Below are 21,164 nucleotides of genomic sequence, written 5' to 3' on the forward strand. Positions count from 1 at the left end.
TTAAGTTTTAAGTTTTAGAGATTATATATACAGACAATTTCTATTTGCCTTTTTTAAACTAACATAGCTTTTTTATGTGTCCATGCCGCATTCCTCTTATCAGAGAAAAATCACCTTTATTATTGAAAACTGTAATTATAAATATAATTGACTAAGTTCTATACAATTCAACCTGATTAAATGCATCAATGTATGTATTTAAAATCCACTGTATTCATACTTTTGAAATCCTTAAAATTTGTTTAAACTGTCTAACTAGATCTGTAAAAAATTTTCAAGTGTATTAATGACAAGCATTACTTCTTTTGTTTAGTAATTTTGAATTAATACTTTTCAGACTGTGAAATGCCTTCTTATTATGCCTAATGCTGAGTCAGCACTCAATGAAGAGGCTGGTAAGCTGCTACTGGAACATTATAATGATTATTTTGACAGAGCCAAAATGATGACAGAGATACACGCACAGGTAATCTTAATGATAATTTTTCTTCCGATGCAAAAATATATTTATATTTTACTACAGTTTAATGTAAGTGCAAGTATGACGCGTGTTCAAACATCATGCTCAATATTTCAGCGTATGTGGTCTTATCAAAAAATATTTTTTAAGTGTTACTACTGCACCCCCTCTTTTCTCTTGGTGTAATCATGGTGTATAGGCGCTGACTAATGAATGTTTATCAGTGCGGAAATCAAGGAATCAAGGTCCAACACGTAGTTGTTAAAGTCAACTACCTATCACAGGGTAGGTTCGTTACCTAGTGCGAAGTTAATTGAGTTGAGTAGCCGATTTAATGAGTGAGAGAAGAAATAAAAGAACCGTTTTTTTTTTTTTTTTTTTTTCATTTGATGAATAATCTTAAAATCCCTGCAATTTATACATCGATTGTTTAAAATTATTTCTTGAATGAAAAACTTTTTAATGTAATAATATGATTAAACCTTTATATCTCCATAACTCAGATAATCAGTAGTTGGCTAGAATGAGTATCTCTCTATTACCACCTTCATTAGTGTAATTCAATTATTTTATCAACTAAGTTTCTTATAATTAATTACAAATCTTAAATAATTGTAAGAAACTTACAATCAATTAAAAGGGGAAAGTATACTTCAGAATGAGAGCACACAAAAATTTAAATTTATATGTAAGCTTTATTCCAGAAATATCTATGTGAGGAATCGCTTTTCAATCTATACAAAACACTAAATATATTTTACTTCACTAGATCTTTTTAAATTATTAAACTTCGAAATTTTTAAATTTGAATTTTCGCTCCTTTATGAAAATGGATATTCATGTGGTCAAACGGCTGAACAGCACAAGATGTCATGTGAGAAAAAATTGAGCTATCTCTTTGTTTATGTCACTTATTTAGGTCTCTGTGGGCTTGTAACTACAGCCTACAATTATTCTCCCCGATTTCTTTCACCCTATACTAGCGTGTGCTATCTATTAGAGAAAGAGTCGACTACTGGGGTGTACACAGATGTATTAAGCACCCAGTAGACCGTAAAAGTATTTACCTTACTGATAGTCAGACTCCGAACATGTTTTTGATTTTGGCTCGTCCGCAAGACTTGCTTAGGCGATAGATTGCTCGAATGTCGTATATCGCTCTTGTCCAGGTAACGCCAATCAACAGGTCCTAGCTAGAAAGTTCTTTACTTTTTTAGTAAACGCACTCTAGCGTTCGTTTAGCATACCTTATGTAAGTTACCTGCTCATGGCGTTCAAATTTAAATGTTAATGTGTGAGGTAATAATAAATTGAAAGAAAAAAAAAAATTATAATAATAAAAATATTAAGTTAAATAAATTTATTAAAAAATGTGTACCCTTTTACTACTAGCTTTTTTATTAATTGGTCTTCTTATACACAAAAAACTTTCTTATACCTTATGTCCCACGGTATTCAGATAAGATCCCATAACCTAATCTTCTATCATCCGTTTTTTGTATAGCCTTTTTTCTCACGTTTGTGGGTCTGGAGTTTCTATAAATACTTGGTCATTCATCCTGCTGAAAAAAATCTTTTATTTAGAATACTTATCAATATCTTACTAATATACAAAGCAAAGTCGCTAAAACCGCTGTAATCGCTAACCGCGAAAACTACTCAACTGATCTTGCTGAAATTTTGCATATTGATTCTTGATACTTCCTAGGTGGTTTTCGCATAGTTTTTTTCTTAAAAAATTTAATAACAATAGAAATAAACAACCTCAAGATTTTGCTAAAATAAGCTAGCTTTGCGCTTTACTTCAGTAGGATCCGCTTGCTGGCTTCGAGGTAAAATTGAAGCTAACCGCAATCAAAGATAGTGAACAGTAGTTATAAGATGCCCTATCGAGTTGACCATTATGGTAGTCGATCATCGGCACTACACCAAGAATAGAGTAGTCCTTGGTGCAGCTGGGCATTCTGGCTACTGATGACACTCTTCTTTTATTAGAAAGCGAAATAAATCAGGTTTTACCACGGATCGCCAAAATAACCGAGTGCCACGGAAAAATAGGCGTTCAAAATGTCAACGTCTAGGCGTCTCCAGTGGAATTACTAGGAGACGTGTCTAGCCAGAGGACAACGTGCTGCAGCACTTCAGAGCTTTAAGACCCTTCAACCATCCGACCTGGTGCCATCAGAAAATTTTTTACTTCAAATGTAAGCCAGGCAAGACAACCCTGAAGAGTACGGGCAGCCACAACGGCCTCTTTTTTAGTGGTCGTCCCAACAGCACACCTACAGAGAAGGTATTCTCCACGCCCACTTTCCTGACTAACGATGAACGGTTAGTTATCCGGGGCATGACCCGAAGACAAGATATTCTTTGGTCAGCTTAGTACCACCCTCCTGTACGGTCTGCGTACACAGAGACTTTAAGGGTAAGAGTCAAGCTACCCGCAGCTAGCTCTTCATCATCGAGAATAATAATAAGGGATAACTGGAAGTCTCACCACTGGCCCTTTTCAGGGCCATTATAAGTACTTACGTTGCCTACTTAACCATCAATCTCATTGGTTTTTTCAAGGGCTACCTAAGTTTAAACTACCTTGCCAACAAATAAATTTGTACTACCATTTCCGAAAACGATTCGTCGACTAAAAGACTATAATAACTAAAGACGGCCACTATTAAACCAAGTCAGTCATTTACTGGCAGTCGTCACGAGCGCAGTTGTTCGTCGCAAAGCTGGGAATCTCGACGACCGACAACCCTATATTATCCTCTCGAGTCTAAGCATTCAACCAGAAATCACCGATCCTCTTCAAGGTCTGCGCTGGGAGAATCTAACAGCTATTAAGAAAAAAAAAACTTGAGACAACGGGCAAGCTTCACGAACCAATCTCTCTACCTTAGATCACCAAAACAACTGAGTCTGCAAAAAAAGGAGGTGCTTGAGACACCAACGTCTTCGATGTTATACCAGGAGACGTTGGGAAAAAGCTCTACAACTAGCTCTAAAGCTTGAAACGTTGCAGTTTACCTGCCAATCTGTGTGGTGCTACAATAACAGGCCAAAAAAGATTACCCTGAGATATAGAAGCAATTACGTTTGCTGGAAACTTCAGTCAAGAAAGAGTTTACTTTAGAAGCTTGCTGGTCCTTTTTAGGGTCATCAGACGTCGAACTACAAATTGCCAACAAATATATTACAACCTAATAAACTTGAAAAAAAAATAGCCTTTAGAACTTACAAGAGTCTTAACCATGCCAAAAGTTGCAAGAAGTTGTATTGGAACAAAAACTTCAAATACATCTAATAAATATAATTTTAGGTGTCAAGAAAATGAGACTGAACGTATATCTAGATTGAGGCAGCATTAAAATCGATAAATAAAGCATTTATTATTAAGAGATAAGCTTTTCACTATATTTCTTATAGTTATCTCTTAAATCTTTCAGATTTTTAAATAGGTACAATATGTATTTGTATTTTCGTGGCGATAAAAAATGTAGAGATTAAGCTTTAGGACCTTTTTGCTGTGGTAATAAAGTTGTGAGATAAGAAAAAAAATTTTTTTTCAATTACATAGTTTTTGTGAGTTTTAAATCCTTACAACTTTAAAAAATAGTGCTGTTCATAGATTATACGAGAAAAACTGCAAATCAACGGCTTTTAGGGCCAATGATTTTTTTATGGCATAAGAAATGCACGGTACTTTTTAGCATAGTTTATTTTTTTTCACTTTCTACAGCTTTTTTCTTGACGAAATAAACTATATGGATTCTGAACAACATGTTTTTTAGAAGAAGATTTCTGTTTTGAGAAGGGTCAGAAATAGATTTAAAATTTTTAACTAAAAGCGTTACACATGATTGCTGATCAACTCTACTATGATGGATGTATCTCTCCGTTCTGATTTTTCTTCAATTTTAAAGCTTGGTCGTAGATTGTGAGAGCTGTTAACTCGCTCTCACGCACTGGCGTCCAAGCTAGCAGGATGATTCTGCGAAGCCGTCACTGTTCGCTTTTCGTTTGAGAAAAAAAAGTCTTGCTCTTTATCAGAAAGTTTCATTCAACCATTTTGGAGACATTTGGCGGTGCCAATTTAGTTGTATTGACGCAACATGCGTCATCAAATCAACAAGTCATCCAGCTGAACTAAAGTGCAAAGTTAACGTATTTTTTTAAAGCTTTGAGCATATTCATTACTTTTGTTATTAATTTTTTAAAGATCAAACTATCCTAATACCATCCAGGAAGTGTCGAGAATCGGTATGCAAAATTCTAGCAAAATCGGTCAAGTAATTTTTGTGGTTGGCAATTACAACGGTTTTAGTGACTTTGCTGTATATATAAGTAATTTGTTTATTTTAACTAAGTTGTATTAACTTTCGACTGATACCAAATGCAAACTTAACATCAAATACATTAATATCTTGTTATGTTCCAATATACAAAAACGTTATTGTGTTGTATACATATATGTAATGTGAGGTTAGCATGAAATAATAGTTGAAAATCAATAATATATATTTGATTATTTTGATGTATTAGTTTAATACAGTATAATAATACTAGTGTCAACTAAAAAGTGAGCTGCACTGAAAATTAACTTGACTGTTTTTAGATTTTAATTTGAAAACTTTGCAAAATTAGCAGCTGATTAAAAATAATACTATTAATTGCTACTTTAAAGAAGCTCAAAGACTTCCTCAAAAAGTATTAATTTAACATATCAAACTTACTTAACTCTTTATTATTGTTAAAAGTTAAATTTTATGGGGCTTACTATACGATTTGTGATAGGATTACTGCTACCCTTTATATCTTTTTTCTTATACAGCCATAGATCTGACGAAAAAAAATGTCAATCAAGAGTCATTAGTTTAAGCTCTGATTGTTTATTCGGATCTCCAACCTGACGTGTCTGCCTTAAATGCAAGAGTATATCAACTCCTCGTACATACCAATATTCGTCTTTTCTCTTTTATCAAGTGCTCTAGAGTAACTATGAAGGTGAAAGAGTAAGTTCAGTTGCGTCCTTTATGCGAATGTCAGACTTAATTCGGTGATTAAGCTCTGTGTTAGAAGCGTGCATTTCAAGCAAATGTAATACTTAGTTCGGTGACTTACCTGTGTGAAAAAAACTCGAGCAAAACAGGCCACTGTAGCCTCGTCCTAAACGTGAATTAAAAAGAAACAAGAAATAAAGGACTGTCGACTTGGGCTTTGACGTTAAAAGCAGCAGCTTGATTATCATCATCGCCACGAGCACTTATGTGTAAGATTAGAATCATTGTTGTGGTCGACCTTGTAAGATCTTGCAACTGTGTGCGCGCAAGCAGCGGCTAATCAGTGATCATTGAAGTAAGTTACGTTCAGAAAAACTATAATTGTTAAAACACTGTAAACGTGAACTTGAAACTTTATTATTAATATTATTTATAAAAAATGATGACTTCTGGCCTTACTAAATTCATTAAATTATCAGATGAGACATAACTTGGTTGTTGGTTAAATTAATTTCCTTAATACAAATATTTCAAGATTAAAAATCCAAATTCATTGAAACAATATTTCGAGAGGGTAAGACGACGAAATAAAGGAGAGTGGGTGTGATCGTGCGAGTTGCGAAAACCCAGTTGTCACAAGAAAAACCTTTTTTTATGAAAGTGGACACAGGATTTAATTTATAATATCCTAACTGTATCTTATGACAGCCTTACTTTTTATAATTTTTCCTTCTACGTGTAATTCAGACGAAAAAATAGTATCATATTTAGCTTTTTAACATTGTTACAAAAATCGAATGGAACGCAATATTATCAACCTTTAAACGACTCATCATTAAAAAATCATCGGAATTTTGGCCTTACACTGTTATTATAACACTAAAATTAACTATGAGTCTGTTAGATTTGCCTTTTGTACACAAGCTTACTGCCTTGTGTACTTGGCAACTCGTCTACTTCTCCATTCGAAAATAAACCCCTGCACTTGCAAAAATGCTTAGACACCACGAGAATCACGAAACGATACTAGCTTTCGCTCGAGGTTGAATTTTTTCAATAATCAACAAATTTTCAGACCGAATTCCCCTAAACTAAGCCATCCCTTAAACTTGAGCTGAATTAGCGTCTACTGACTAACCAATTTGTGCAATCATCTGAGTGCTCGATCGATAATGCGCTGAGAGTAATGATGAAAAATTTTACAATCTAATAAAAGCAAACACACATTTATCATAAATACTTAAGCTGACAACAATGCCATAACAATATCTTCATTACCGCTGAATGTTTTTATAAACACGGATACAAAAATTGCCCTTATTGGATTAATCTCCCAAAATGAGGTAACATTAGGAACAGTGACATTAAGTGTATTTGATAAAATTCACGTTTTTCACGTCTTATCACAAGAAATACCATTAAGTGAGACAGGAATTTTAGAAAACTTATTTCTAGCTAAAGAACTTATTTAATTTATGAAAAGAATCGCAATAAGTGATAAAGAGCGTGGATTTTAACATCTCGCAACAACAACAGAATTGATACGTAAACAAGAAAATTTCGATGAAATTATAAATAATCCAATAGAAATTTCTGTAACGCAAACTAACAGCTGCAGCCAGAGGGAACATATTATCAGAATTGCTGTTTTACCATGGCTGTCCGTACTATAAAAAAGCCAGTATAAATCAAAATTTCTCCTTAAACTCTTGTACCTTCTAATTGAGATGACTTAGAAAATTTTTTCTAGCTGTTAGTGATGATGTCCCCAGTATAACAACAGAAAAAAGAATGAAATATATTAAGAAAAAACTTTGCCAGCATTATCATGAAAACACATACCCTCCTGCTCTACATACGGAAGTTGAAGATCAGATCGATAAACTATTACAAGAAGGAACCATTAGCTATTCTTCTAGCTCGTACAATAGTCCGCTGGGGATTGTCCCTAAGAAGCCAAGACCCAACGGATAAAAGAGACATCGTCTCATTATATATTACAGAAAATGAAAGGCTAAACTATCCCTGCTGCTTACTCATTTCTTAATATAATAGGTGGTTATGGAGTAAAACCCCACCCCAAGAACCTTGAAGCAGTTGAAAATTTTCCAATTTCAACAAATTGCAGGATGATTCGCGAATTTCAAAGACTCTTAGGATAACATATACGATTCATTAAAAATTAGTGTGGAAATCGCAGAACCTTTATGAACCTTTATTGGAAAAGTTAAAAATTTGATTGGACTGAAACTCAGGAAGAGAACTTTCAAAAACTAAAATAAGCCACATGTGAAGCCTCTGTACTTTCATGTGCCGGTCCCAACAAACCATTTATTTAAACTACTGACGCAACTAATTTAGCTCTTGTCACTGTTTTTAGTCAGGGAGAATCAGAAGAAGACTACTCTGTAGGCTGCATGTCTCGAACTCTTTATAAATAAAAAAAATAACTCCACTACTGAAAAAATTGTTTGGTCATGGTAGCTGCCGTACTTACAACATTTTTAACACTTTTTATACGAACAAAAATTTAAAGTTCATGGAGATCACGAGCTTTTGACATAGATTTTATCAATAAAAGATCTTATGAATCGACTAAATCGATGGAGAGTGAAACTCCGTGAGTAAAACTACACCCATAAGTACAAGCTTCGAGGTTTAAATTTAAACGCTGACACTTAATCGCGTAATCCCACAAATTCCTATGAAATATTGGTACATTACGTCAATAGGGCACAAAGTACAAACATGAACGCCCGAAGCGGGCGCTTGTTGTAGGTTGGTGCCCGAGTCGCGTATAATGTTTTTCTTACCGACGGCGCAAAGTGCAATTTTGTGCCCGTAGGCACACTTTGCGCCCGGTAAATCACTTAAGGCCCTAGAGCAGAAAAGTACTTTGTCCAAAGTGCACCTACCGCTTTGCGCCCTCCGAGCCCAAAGTACTTTTCTGCCCTAGGGCCCAAAGTGATTTACTGGGCGCAAAGTGTGCCCGAGGGCGCAAAATTGCACTTTGCGTCCTCGGTAGGAAAAACATTATACATGACTTAGGCAGCAACCTACAACAAGCGCGCCCTTCGGGCACTCATATTTGTACTTTGTGCCCTAGTGACGTAATGTACCAAAAAGACTACATAGATTCTAAGTGAGGGTGTAAAAATGTTGGAAGATTTTTAACACCCAGGAAGAACAGAAGCAAATGTCGCTCCAACAACGATTCTAGTTATCATAAAAATCCATAGTCCAAAGGTTACTTAAGTGCCGAGTTTCAAAATGACGAAGTTTGACTACTCCTGACAGACCCACAGCTACTTCAGACTTGGAAGACACAGAAGTTTTGGATGCATCGGAAGATGAAGAAAACCTTCAGGCACCGATACCCTCAAGAAATAAATCTCTACTTCTCAACCTCTTGGATACTAAACCAGATTATTCCTCAATCTCATTCACAACAGATAATAAGTTACAACGAGAAGATATTACTTGAGCTCGTGACTTAAAAGAAATATTTAACTTTTTAGCACAACTGCTTAATGTTAGAACTTTTACTCATAAAAAAATAGAAACTGCACCTCAAAAATCAGTAGGATTTAAGTTTGACAATGACTCATCAAGTACATCAGAAGATAAAATAATTCCGAAATAAAACAAAATCTGAAACTCCAATCCATTGCTCGCAGTTCAATGCATGAACATGCTTTGAAAGGCAGTCCCGATAAACAAATGGTAAAAAATATTCTTAAACTTATAGTTTACAAAATACAAATGTTGCTGATCCCTCTCTATTTTGGAATTATTAGATATCATTAGAACTTGTAAATACAATAATCAACAAGAAATCGCAAACCAGCGTCAAAGTTAGCAAATTTTCAGATTTAAAAAAACGTAATTTTACCTTTCATTATTCGGACTATTCCAAAGACTCTGAAAATTTTACAGAACAAAAAAGTTTCCAAGTAGATCAAAATCACCTATAAAACACTCAAAAGCTGCATCTTCGATAATGGAAGACAATGTCAATACTGTATGGAACGAGCCTAATGTTTCTAGTACTAAACAAAGTAATAGAACCTAGAGAGGAAGAAAAAACGCATGGTTGTTTACCCGATACACTTTCTCGTTGAAGTGCTAACCAGCTTATCAGCTTGTCACATGTGTAAATTAGCATTATGCTTCGAAGCATAGTAACTTGACACCTACTACTCGACCCGTAGCCGCATTTAAAATGTTAAAACAGCAATGGAATGCTGAACGCAATGACATTGTTTTTGTAAAAAAAACACTTTTAATAGACCTTTAATAAGAACAGGAATAGAATACCTTGAAATGCTAAGTACACGAGAATGTTAAACATACACAAAAAACAACATTACAACGCTTGTTTTGTCTGACTTAACACTTAATTCTACTAATAACAAATTATTATTAGATATCAATTATATTTCAAACGCAACCACAAGTACGTGACGTAGTATTGACCACTAATTAAATTAGTATTCTGTTTGTTTATCAAAGAAAAAGAAGAAGATAAAATATTGCCTCAAGATCTTCACTCGTTTTAACCAGGCTTATTCAAGGCAATAAAAAATAAGAATATAGAAACATTAAAAATATTTAGGACGTAAGAAATAACTAACAATTTGTACAGAGGAGTGCTGCTGAAAGCACTTTATAAAGAATTCAGTTATCCAAATATTAAAACAACTATATGTTTCGGTAAATGGGCTTATTTATCCAAGGAAGTGAGACGATAGAAACTAATAGAATGTCACAACAGTCTCTTCGGTGGGTGTAGAAGCATGAAAAAAAAAATTATGGAAGAATACGAGAATTGTATTACTGGGAAGATATGAAAAAAGATATTGAAAATTTTTTATTGTAAATCAAAATTTGCTATTACATTTTTTATCCTTGAATACAATACATCACTGCATACAGCTACCGGATTCACGCCATATGAATTAGTATACGTCAGAAAGACACGTCCACCAAATCCATATCCAACTGAAAATCAAATAAAATCTTATGATAATTATGTTATTGATTTGATCTGTTATTGGAGAGACATGTATAAAAAAAGCACGTGATGAGCTCATCATAGCTTAATTAATAAAGTAAATATAACTATGATAAAGATGCTACATCTCAGAATTTAGAAGTCGGTATGAAATTTTACGCAATAAAAGATCGTTAGAAAAGAAAATTAAATGAATATCACAATAGAATTTTTGAAGTTGCTGACATTAATAAATATGATAACAACATAACACTAAGAGCAGAAAATGGAAAACAATTACAAAAAATTCAGAAAAAGTGAAATGCTGTTATGATCGCGATTTCCTTCATATTTCAGGAATCTCAACAACCTAACAAGATGATTCTAGAAGTACTCATAATAGGATCCATTACAACAAAAATTCTTTTAGCATATTTAATGGATCACCCTTCTCCGAAAACTTTTACGGAAATTCAGAATTTTCCAACAACCCTGGATTTAATAATAAGTACCAAAGTGTAATTCATCTTATTCGTATGTCTTATATTACCTTTATTTCATTTGCTGCTGTCTCCTCGAGAAATAGCCGCCGTAATCCAAACGCGTCACTCTTTACTTACAGAATTCGAATTTCTCCAAAAAGATTAGTGTACTTATATCCTTTGATCATCATGTCCGACCTCCGCCTTAGGTACTACCTATGTCACCTCAGCATACAAAAATTATCTACTACTTCAAAACAAAAAAAAAAAAAACAAAAAAACAGGTGTTTCAGTTTTCGTTCCACATTCTCGTTCAATTATTTATTTTTTTTAATTACTTACCTCTATGTGTACTCAACCGTTGTGTCTAAGATACACTGGACGTACATCACATTTTACGTTCATACTACTCTCCCAAAACACCTTATTACGCACCCAACACACTATCCGTTCTTGTCAGGTATACTGCAACAACCTGAACTGAAAGAAAAAGGAAAAGTATAAAAAAATCGCCATAAAAACTTTTTTTGCACAATATAATATAACTTTTCTTTCTAATAGTTTAGGCGCCAAGTAGGGTCCCGTGGCCTTTTCAATTAGAACGGACCCACCAAAGTTTTTTTAATGTATTTTTGCCTGCTGAACACGATTATCGATGGTGGGTCGCGATCCAGATGGACAATTTTTTTTTATCAACAAATTTTATAAACAAATATAAATTATTCATTTTTTTTGGAAAAAAAATTTTTTTCCTATTCTTTAGCTCATTTTAAACAAAAAAGTTCATATACACCATATGCCTTAACCCAATACTTTTCCCGTAAAAAATTCGACAATTTTCAAAAAATGCGTTTTTTGCTATTTTCAATAGCTTGCTACTTAAAGCCCAATTAATATTTTTCAACTCATTACCTCTCAAATTGTGAGCCAAACATAGTATTTAAAGAATACGTAAAGACCAATTGATTTCATTTGGTTGTTCTTATCCAGCGAGCTTGACGGTCTGTGCCTTTTTAATGTGACCGTACGGCCTCGGCGCAATACAATATATTCTGGCATTAAATGTTTGTTATCTGGACAGCCATACATAGATTGTTTTTTATGTATTTTTGCCTGCTGAACATGATTATTGATGGTGGGTCGTAATATCGAAGTTGATCAATGTTTTTTTATTAACAAATTTTATAAACAAATTGCAAAAATGTAATTTTTTCTAAAAATAATGTTTTTTTTGCTTTTATTATATTTTAAACAAAAAGTTTTTAATTCTCCCGTTTACATAGGGGCTTACGGTAGTATATATATAGCTATGTAGTCAGTTTCTTGTTGTCAACAAATTAGCATACACCAGTAATCAAAAATTTTTGATCTTATCAATGTGTGCAAAATAAAATTCAAGAAAATATAACAGGACTACCCCAAAGTATAATAATGTGATAATACGTAGTTTATTAAGGTACGATACATTTCTTTGTTTAGAATCTATTTTATAGAATACTGCATCTCGTACATATATACATATCTTACGAAGTTACCACAATTTTTGTTGTAAGTGCAGCATGGTATTTGTTCTGCAACACATAAGCAGGTTTTTCTACTGCATACTTTACAAGAACAAGGTTGTAATAATTCTTTGTAAGGTGGAATTAAAGTTTCAATTTTTCGTGGCATAAGGAGATCGTCACACTCTATGTAACCAAACTCTTTCGGATCTAATTGTTTAACATCAACATTCAAACATTTAATTTGATAATATACAACGGAATATGCTCTTAAAATGTGCAAATTGATAATCAGCTCCAGTGAGATGATGAAGAGCAGGTAAAACTTTACATAACTTTTCACCGTAAGCAGAAGCTAAAGAATGAATAGGTACATTTCTTAAACAACCAGCTGCTCCAGCTTGTACCCATAAAGACTGAAATCAGTAAATTAATAATGTAATTAATTCCTAGGTATCATAAACTGAGTTCATAGATATTTCAATAAAATTAACCCTTAAGCCTTGTTTTAAAAAGTCATGATAAAAGTATAATACTAAAACAATAACGTCTGTATCTGATGATATCAAATATACGTTGGTGTATCCGCTTATGATTGCATTGTTTACATGAATTATTATTCTTAGATCAGCTTCTTCAATTTCAGTTCTTTGTAATTCTGACTCATGTAAATATCTTATGCTTGATGTACTAGGAAATTCATTGATGGTGCTACATATTAAATGAATATCTGTTGAAGAAGTCTGCCTAATCATGTAATCACGTAAAAATATTTGTGATAATATTTTATTATCAGATGAGCCCCAGAATGTTTCTTCTTGCATTGCAATTAAAATTTTACTTTGCTATCGAGTCAAGGGACACATTGATCAATTTACTTTACTAATTGATTGTATACGTAACACAAATAAATTGTTTTCGAACGATTTTTGTAAGACAAAAAGTTTGACAAAAGAAGGGGATAGTATTAAAGCGTTGGGTTGTCTTGCATTTTTCTACTTAGAGTTAAAAAGCATGAAGCTGCTAAGTTCACTGAACAAAAATAACAAACAAATAAAATTAATCAACTATAAGACATTCTGAAACCCCTGCATGAGCTGAAGAATTAAAAACTTTTTAGTAAAAAATTATAATAAAAGCCCCACGTTGCAGCTGTGTGAAAAACGGAAAAAGTGAATTTTTTAAAGTTCACGTTTTTTTGCGGAAATAGTATGGGCTTAACAGATGTACATTATACATTATACAAAACTTTTTGTTTAAAATATAATAAAAGCAAAAAAAACATTATTTTTAGAAAAAATTACATTTTTGCAATTTGTTTATAAAATTTGTTAATAAAAAAACATTGATCAACTTCGATATTACGACCCACCATCAATAATCATGTTCAGCAGGCAAAAATACATAAAAAACAATCTATGTATGGCTGTCCAGATAACAAGCATTTAATGCCAGAATATATTGTATTGCGCCGAGGCCGTACGGTCACATTAAAAAGGCACAGACCGTCAAGCTCGCTGGATAAGAACAACCAAATGAAATCAATTGGTCTTTACGTATTCTTTAAATACTATGTTTGGCTCACAATTTGAGAGGTAATGAGTTGAAAAATATTAATTGGGCTTTAAGTAGCAAGCTATTGAAAATAGCAAAAAACGCATTTTTTGAAAATTGTCGAATTTTTTACGGGAAAAGTATTGGGTTAAGGCATATGGTGTATATGAACTTTTTTGTTTAAAATGAGCTAAAGAATAGGAAAAAAATTTTTTTTCCAAAAAAAATGAATAATTTATATTTGTTTATAAAAATTGTTGATAAAAAAAAATTGTCCATCTGGATCGCGACCCACCATCGATAATCGTGTTCAGCAGGCAAAAATACATTAAAAAAACTTTGGTGGGTCCGTTCTAATTGAAAAGGCCACGGGACCCTACTTGGCGCCTAAACTATAATAACCTAAACATTTGCTTAGCGACGGTCAATTTTATTCTGGTAAATGACTTTTGTAAGTGATGGCACAATTAAAACTAAAAAAGAAAACTTTATTCCTTTTGACCACCCTATGTACACTTATAGTTGTATTCTTTTATTTTATTTTACACAACATATTAGCATAAAGCAAACATATGTACGTGCGAGACCATCAACGGAAGATCTCACGTTTTTAAGATGTATTTCCAGGGACTCATTATCAACAACACTTAGTTTGACACTAGTGCGATGTAAAATTGTGATAAAGATCCATACTGAAAACAATGTATAAAAGCGCACAAAAAGCTTTTTAGACTTGTAAAATATTAATGACAATAAATCTCATGGTGTTACAACATAATTTTATACAGAAGTAACAATTATATAATAAAAGCATGATAACAGTACTGCAGTATCTCCTTTCACGTTATTTTGATGAAGCGTTACAGATCCCACAGTAGTGTCGCATAAAAAATTAACGTCATTAGGATACTTCGAGGAATGCTAAGCATCTACGCCTACTGCATAACTCTACCAATTAAAACTACAATCGAGAAATAAAGTAAACAACTTTCTAATCACTTTTAAATGTCCATGAAAAAAGACCTTCGGGCTGACGGCTGGTTCCTGACGAAAAAAAAATGAAAATTATTTGTTTGTATAATGAATCTATGAGTTCCACCCTTTACTTAAAAGTTCGGACATAATAATGTGTTACATTCAAGTTGATTGTGAAATTTTGAGACTATTCTATTAATGATGCCACTTTTATTTAAATTTTATGTTTGTATTTGAAAATACGTATAGTAGTAACGTATCCTCAACTAAATCCGTTGTAAAGAGTTTTTTTCTACTATTTGTTTTTAAATAAGGCCCATTATAAGATTGTTTAGTAATTTTATAAGAGTAGGGTTTGGTATGATTTAAATAACTGTATAGCAACGAGCTTTTTAGTGGTAAGTGTTCCAGCAGTACGGCTCTACCGACCAAAAGGTAGCGCTTTTATGTTGTTAGAAAGCGCGCTGTTACTTATAAATACTGCTATCACAGAATAAGGTACCCCAGACACTGTAAAAGCTTGGTTATATTACCAATCGTTATCATTTAGCTAACATTTTAAAAATTCCATTGTGTTGAATGAGTAATAATCACTCCTAGTCAACACGCTACAACATTGCTAATCTTTCATGATCAAGCTATATTGACAACTAGGAAGTTCTATATGACTTAACTTTTAAGGCAACTTCATACAACTTAAGAAAATTTTTTACTAATGATTATAGTTGTGAGTAACAGAAACTTTAAAAAATATAAAGCTATATACCATTTGATGATAAGGTTTACTTAAGTGTGATTTAGGTGCCTGTATTAAAACGAAGCAAATAATTGAAGCAACTAGCTAAAGTTTCAGGGAGGATAAGTCCTTAAAAATAAAAGAGTCGTAGAATCTTTATGATGGATATTATTGGAAAGTTAGGTCTATTTCGTACCAAAAATACACGTAAACCTCAATAACGAAGTCAGGGAAAGAAGAGGTCTTGGTGACTTTTCCTTCTTAAATACTGCTTTCAAATGACGAAACTTAAATGTGTAGCTACCAACTTTGTATGAATATATGTTTTTTCGCAAAGAAACTATTGATGATGTCTAGTCTAGTGATGATATTTTCTAAAAAATATTGATTACCACAGTCGTTCACTGGCAGTAGGCCAAAAATAAAGCTGTTTGTCGTGCAGCTGGATATTCTGACTACCAACATTCTTACAATTTCGACTAGGTATTTTAATGGGCAAGCGACCTAAGCCGATTTTCACCCACGACTGGCAAGACAGCCGAGTGTTATGAAAAAAAAAGCATTGTAAACGTTAACGTCTCTGTTTTAATATCAGATGTCAGGCAAGAAAACAACCAGCTCCAACACTTGAGGGCATCGTAGTCGTTCTTCTGACCTACCTGGTGTTATCATAGTATTTCTTACTACAACAGCAAGCTAGAGAAAATAACTCTAAAGAGTTTGGGCAGCCAAGTCTGTTGTAAACGTTATCAGACTCCTCATTCGTGGTTTGTCTCAACGACATACTCACGGAAAACGTATTCATAAAACTCGCTTTCCCTACTAACGGTGAGCGGTTGGTCATCCGAAAAACTACCCGAAGATAAGGCATTCTTTGACTAGTGGTGTACCTACCGCTAGCAAGCTCTCCGTACGTGTAGGCTCTCAGAAAAAGAGCCAAGCTGGCACGAGACACAAAGAGAGAAACAAATATTGGTAGTTGGACGAAGATATATTTATGAATACAGAAAATCAGTAACGATGACGGAAAAAGTGTGTACCAGCAGGAGCTTTGTAAGGTTTCAAATAAAAACTTGAAGAAAGATATAGTTATTTAATTATACATAAAAAAAGATTTTTAAATACAGTTATATAAAGTAAAATACTTAAACTGAAAGCCGTCAGTATAAAGGAAAAGAGATGTAATAAAGTAGAGTTGAAAAACTACCTTTAGAAGACTCCTTGAGAACGGAATATTATATAAAAAAATACAATCGAATGAGATTTATTTGCAAAAAAAAAAATGAAAAAAAAGAATGCTAAGAACAGAACAATAATAAAAAACATACAGGATTATAATTACCTTACAGAGATAGATATACCAAGAGATAAACTTACAAAACCAGTGGACAGTGGGTGCTTGGCTACTTAAGTATGATGTTATACTTCTATGAAATTGTATGACAGACAATATAATTATAAATATAAATCAACCTTCTATGAAACGATGCTGTGTACAAGGGTAGTGCAATTATTATTAAACTGAATATTTCTACGTGACTTGGGTGTGGTTTCAATAAATCTTTTAATATTTAATGAATAAATAATTATAAACTACATATTACGATACAATACAGTATAAAAAATATCTAGACTGGTCAGTACAATACTGTTCGCTTTCATCGAATCTTCCAATGACTTCAAAAGAACTTCCTACCACCTACACTGATTACATCCTTAACGTCACACTCACATATCTCACATACACTCACACACTTATTCGTAGTCCATATTTTATACCCAAAATGTAATTGTATTTAAAAAATTAGGAAAACCCATCCTGCAGTACCGCTATCTTCAATGGGGTAATACTACATGCCAGTGAATATCTATTCAGGACGTTAATCACACACAGATTTTTTTGACAGATATTATTCAAAGATTAAAAATATTTTTGAAATAACTGAAAAAATACCTAAAAGAAAATTGGAGATTGTTCAACTGTATAACCTTTTTGTATATGTTTAATTTAAAAAATATCGCAATTGAACATGTAACCTTATGAAAAAATCACGTCAAATTGTATATATGTGATATCTGTAGAAATCTATTAATTATTATTATTTTTTTATTTTTTATTAAAGATTACTGAAGCCGAAGTAACATGCAAATCCCACTTTCATTACATAATTTCTCAAGTTCAGAATTCTGAAACCGTTAATTTATTCTGAAGCATAATGCGCCTATAGAAGTATAATAAAAAAATAGGCATGAACCTGTGTTCACAAAAAATTTGTCATGTTAAAATAGACTAACAATTTTTTTAAAACTTGAGTAATACTTGCTTAAGCATCATTTTATCAGATCATCTTAATTATTCCAATGCACCAGGCTTTATTCAGAAAAACGAAAGAAACGTAAGTTGTACATTGGTAAATACAAAAATTTAAATTAACCACTGATGAAAGACGGAGGTTCAAGAAAATCTTTCTTGTATCAGATTTAATAAAATCTAATATTACCTTATAAAATTTGTATTGGAAAAAAGAACTGATCTTCTGTCATTATTGTATACTTGCATCTTGCAGGGACATTAACTAATATTCAGCAAAAATTTTCGAACGCTATATCTTGATCGGTAATGCATATTTCATTGCAAAATATTTTCTGAAGGAAACGAGTTATAATTGTTGTGCCGAAAAAGAAAAACGTTAACGTTGTAGAGTATACGTTTTATGAAAACTAGCATATACAAATTTTCAGTGAAGAACCGTACTATTGCTAAAGTAATGAATAGAGTACTATAAGTTTCCATATTCTTACCGTTTATTATAATCGTTCTTTTAGGTTAAAATGCAGATAAGATATTAATATTCCTTGAAAATGGCATTTATTTATTTTTCAAGATGAACAACGATTAATAGATTAATTAGTACGAGCAGAGGTTAGTTGGTACATATTATATCTTATTATATTGTACTAACAGCGTATGTTAACATTCTCCAACTTTTTTTAAAGGTCAAGGTGGATTACATAAATTGCTTCATATAAAATTAACTTTATCAGATACACAATAAACTCGTGATAATTTTGAACAATCTTAGTTTTATGTAGACTGTACCATATGTTATAGGGTAAAACAAATGGATTTAATTGGACAGAAAGCTGTAAGTGTAAAAAAATTATTTTTAACTTTACATTATGTCCTGCACTATAATGAAAACTCCGCAAATATTGAAATCACTCAACATTAGGTATTATCATTATTTTTATTACTACTATTTTGTTACATTATATTACATTTTGTGAAGTTAGAAAATTTGTTATAATTAATTTAAAAAAATGCTTTTATCAGATGATCTTAAGCTAAATCAAGGCTGCTCTTTAACCTAATAAAAGTAAAATATGGCTGCTGTAATTATTGCTTACTAATTTTTATTACAAAGTACCGTCGTGGGGCCACCCACATATTATAGTCACCATTTATGTGTGGCGGTGTATTGCCTTACTTATTTACCAATCCCTTGAATAATATTGTACCTATTATACCATGGGTACAGTGCAAATATTTTCGGTGAAACACCTTGCCAGTTGAACTGACACTCTCTTCACCAATGGGGCATCGGGTTCACTTACCACTGTGTAGCCTTTTCCTGGAGAATACTCCGTAATGCAAAATATCCACTCCTCGCTGGTTGAGCCGGTGCTCTCTGCCGAAGCATTGGATCCAGGCTAAATACCATCCCCGGATAAGCCCCGTGTTTCAAAGATCATACCTCGTCGGTTAGGCTAGCGATCCATCCCTCACTCCAGCACGCTTACTACTGAGCCAATGTTGCTCCTTAGTTTTTTAGTTATATATTTATTAACTTCTTTTTGAATATATATTATAAAAAATTTACTGGGGAGTGATCTTGAGTGTAATGAAAATATTACAAGCCTAACCAAAGAATTCAAAACTATTTTTTGCCAATTTAAGTTTAACATACTATTTCAATTGATTCCGAAATAAAACTTGATGATAATAGCACATTACCAGTATTTTAATTACACTGAATTTTTAGGTACGAAAAAAAAAAGACAACATATAATGGTGTATAAACTAACAAAATATTCAGAAACAAGTTTTTGCAATGCAAAGCAGTGCAATACTTTTGTATGCTTTAAATGCAGGAAACACATAAGACACAGTTTTAAAGAAAAGAAAATTATGGCCTGTACCTCGTAGTTAGGAACATTAAGTTGAGGCTCTTTTACGTCTTCATGGGGTTTTGGCATACATATATTTGTATACCTAGCAATAATTATAGGTAATGTGCCAAAACAAAGCTCACTTATTAAAACTATATGTTATGTAATAGTGTAATTGAGTGATACTATATAACAAGCGAAAAAATTGCAGGGTAAGTATAGGAGGTAACAGTAGCATTCTTAAAAGCATTGACCTACAAACCGTACTTAGTTGAAATTATGTCCAGAAACAAAAGTATCTGAAATTAAATGACCCTGCATTTTTTTTAAACTTTCTGAACAAATAAAATACGCATCATTGACCACATGATTTGAGATGCTTACCGTTCGTTTGATGAATTAAAAAAGAATGAATAATCAACACAAGCGCCTGTCACCAAGAGAACCAAGGTACTTGTCAACCCATTCATTGATTAATAAAGCATTAATTACTAACACGATCGCCTATCACCAGGTGACCTAGGGCGCTCAGTGGCAACGTAATACAACATAAGCTCTAACTACCAGGTAAATTAGAGCAATTTTTAGCCACATTATCGATTAATTAATCATCAGTTAATAACATAAACGCTGACCACTACGTTACCCGAGTCGCTTACTGACCATTTGATAATCTATAACATAACAATAAATAGTAAAACCGCTAATCACCAGGTAACCTGCAACACTAATAAGCTAGTAATCAGCTAATAAAGCTCCAACTAATAACACGAGTGCTAATTAACTGATAACCTAGTGCGCTTACTAACCACTTAATAAATAGAAAAAATTATAATACATTACATAAGTGAACATTTAAATAAAATAATAATTAATAAATCAAGAGCCAGTCACAAGGCCACCCAGTAATCTGCAGTGCTTGTCAACTACTCACTGGATAAATTAAAAAAAAAATTAACCGAAATTAATTCCAATTATCCAGTAACTTATAGATCTTTTTAGACACTTTCTGTATTAATAAAGCATTCATTAACAATATAACCGCCAATAACCAGCTAGCCCAAAGTTCTTACTGGATACTTAAAGAATGCATAAAAACTAATTTTATCTTATCTAATCTTATCTTATCTTATAACACACAAAGTAAAGTCGCTAAAACCGTTGTAATCGCTAACCGCAAAAACTACTCAACCGATCTTGCTGAAATTTTACATACTGATTCTTAACACTTCCTGACTGGTTTTCGTATCGATTTTATCTTAGAAAAATTAATAACAATATCAATAAATAAG

At 32.8% G+C, this 21,164-nt stretch overlaps 1 protein-coding gene across 2 annotated transcripts in view; it reads left to right on the forward strand.

The window, feature by feature from the left end:
- Positions 1-21,164, forward strand: part of LOC106641718 (ubiquitin-conjugating enzyme E2 S) — a 167,867-nt gene that overhangs the window by 137,816 nt on the left and 8,887 nt on the right. For both annotated transcript variants that reach the window (XM_089594475.1, XM_089594474.1), the window contains exon 4: positions 338-466. In XM_089594475.1, coding sequence (XP_089450601.1) covers positions 338-466 — 129 coding nt within the window. The remainder of the gene's footprint in view (positions 1-337; positions 467-21,164) is intronic.

The sequence above is a fragment of the Copidosoma floridanum genome, unplaced genomic scaffold (genome assembly GCF_036245765.1).
Source record: "Copidosoma floridanum isolate Cflo_tuat_1 unplaced genomic scaffold, Cflo_Japanese_pri ptg000021l, whole genome shotgun sequence".
In the NCBI taxonomy this organism is placed as follows: Eukaryota; Metazoa; Arthropoda; class Insecta; order Hymenoptera; family Encyrtidae; genus Copidosoma; species Copidosoma floridanum.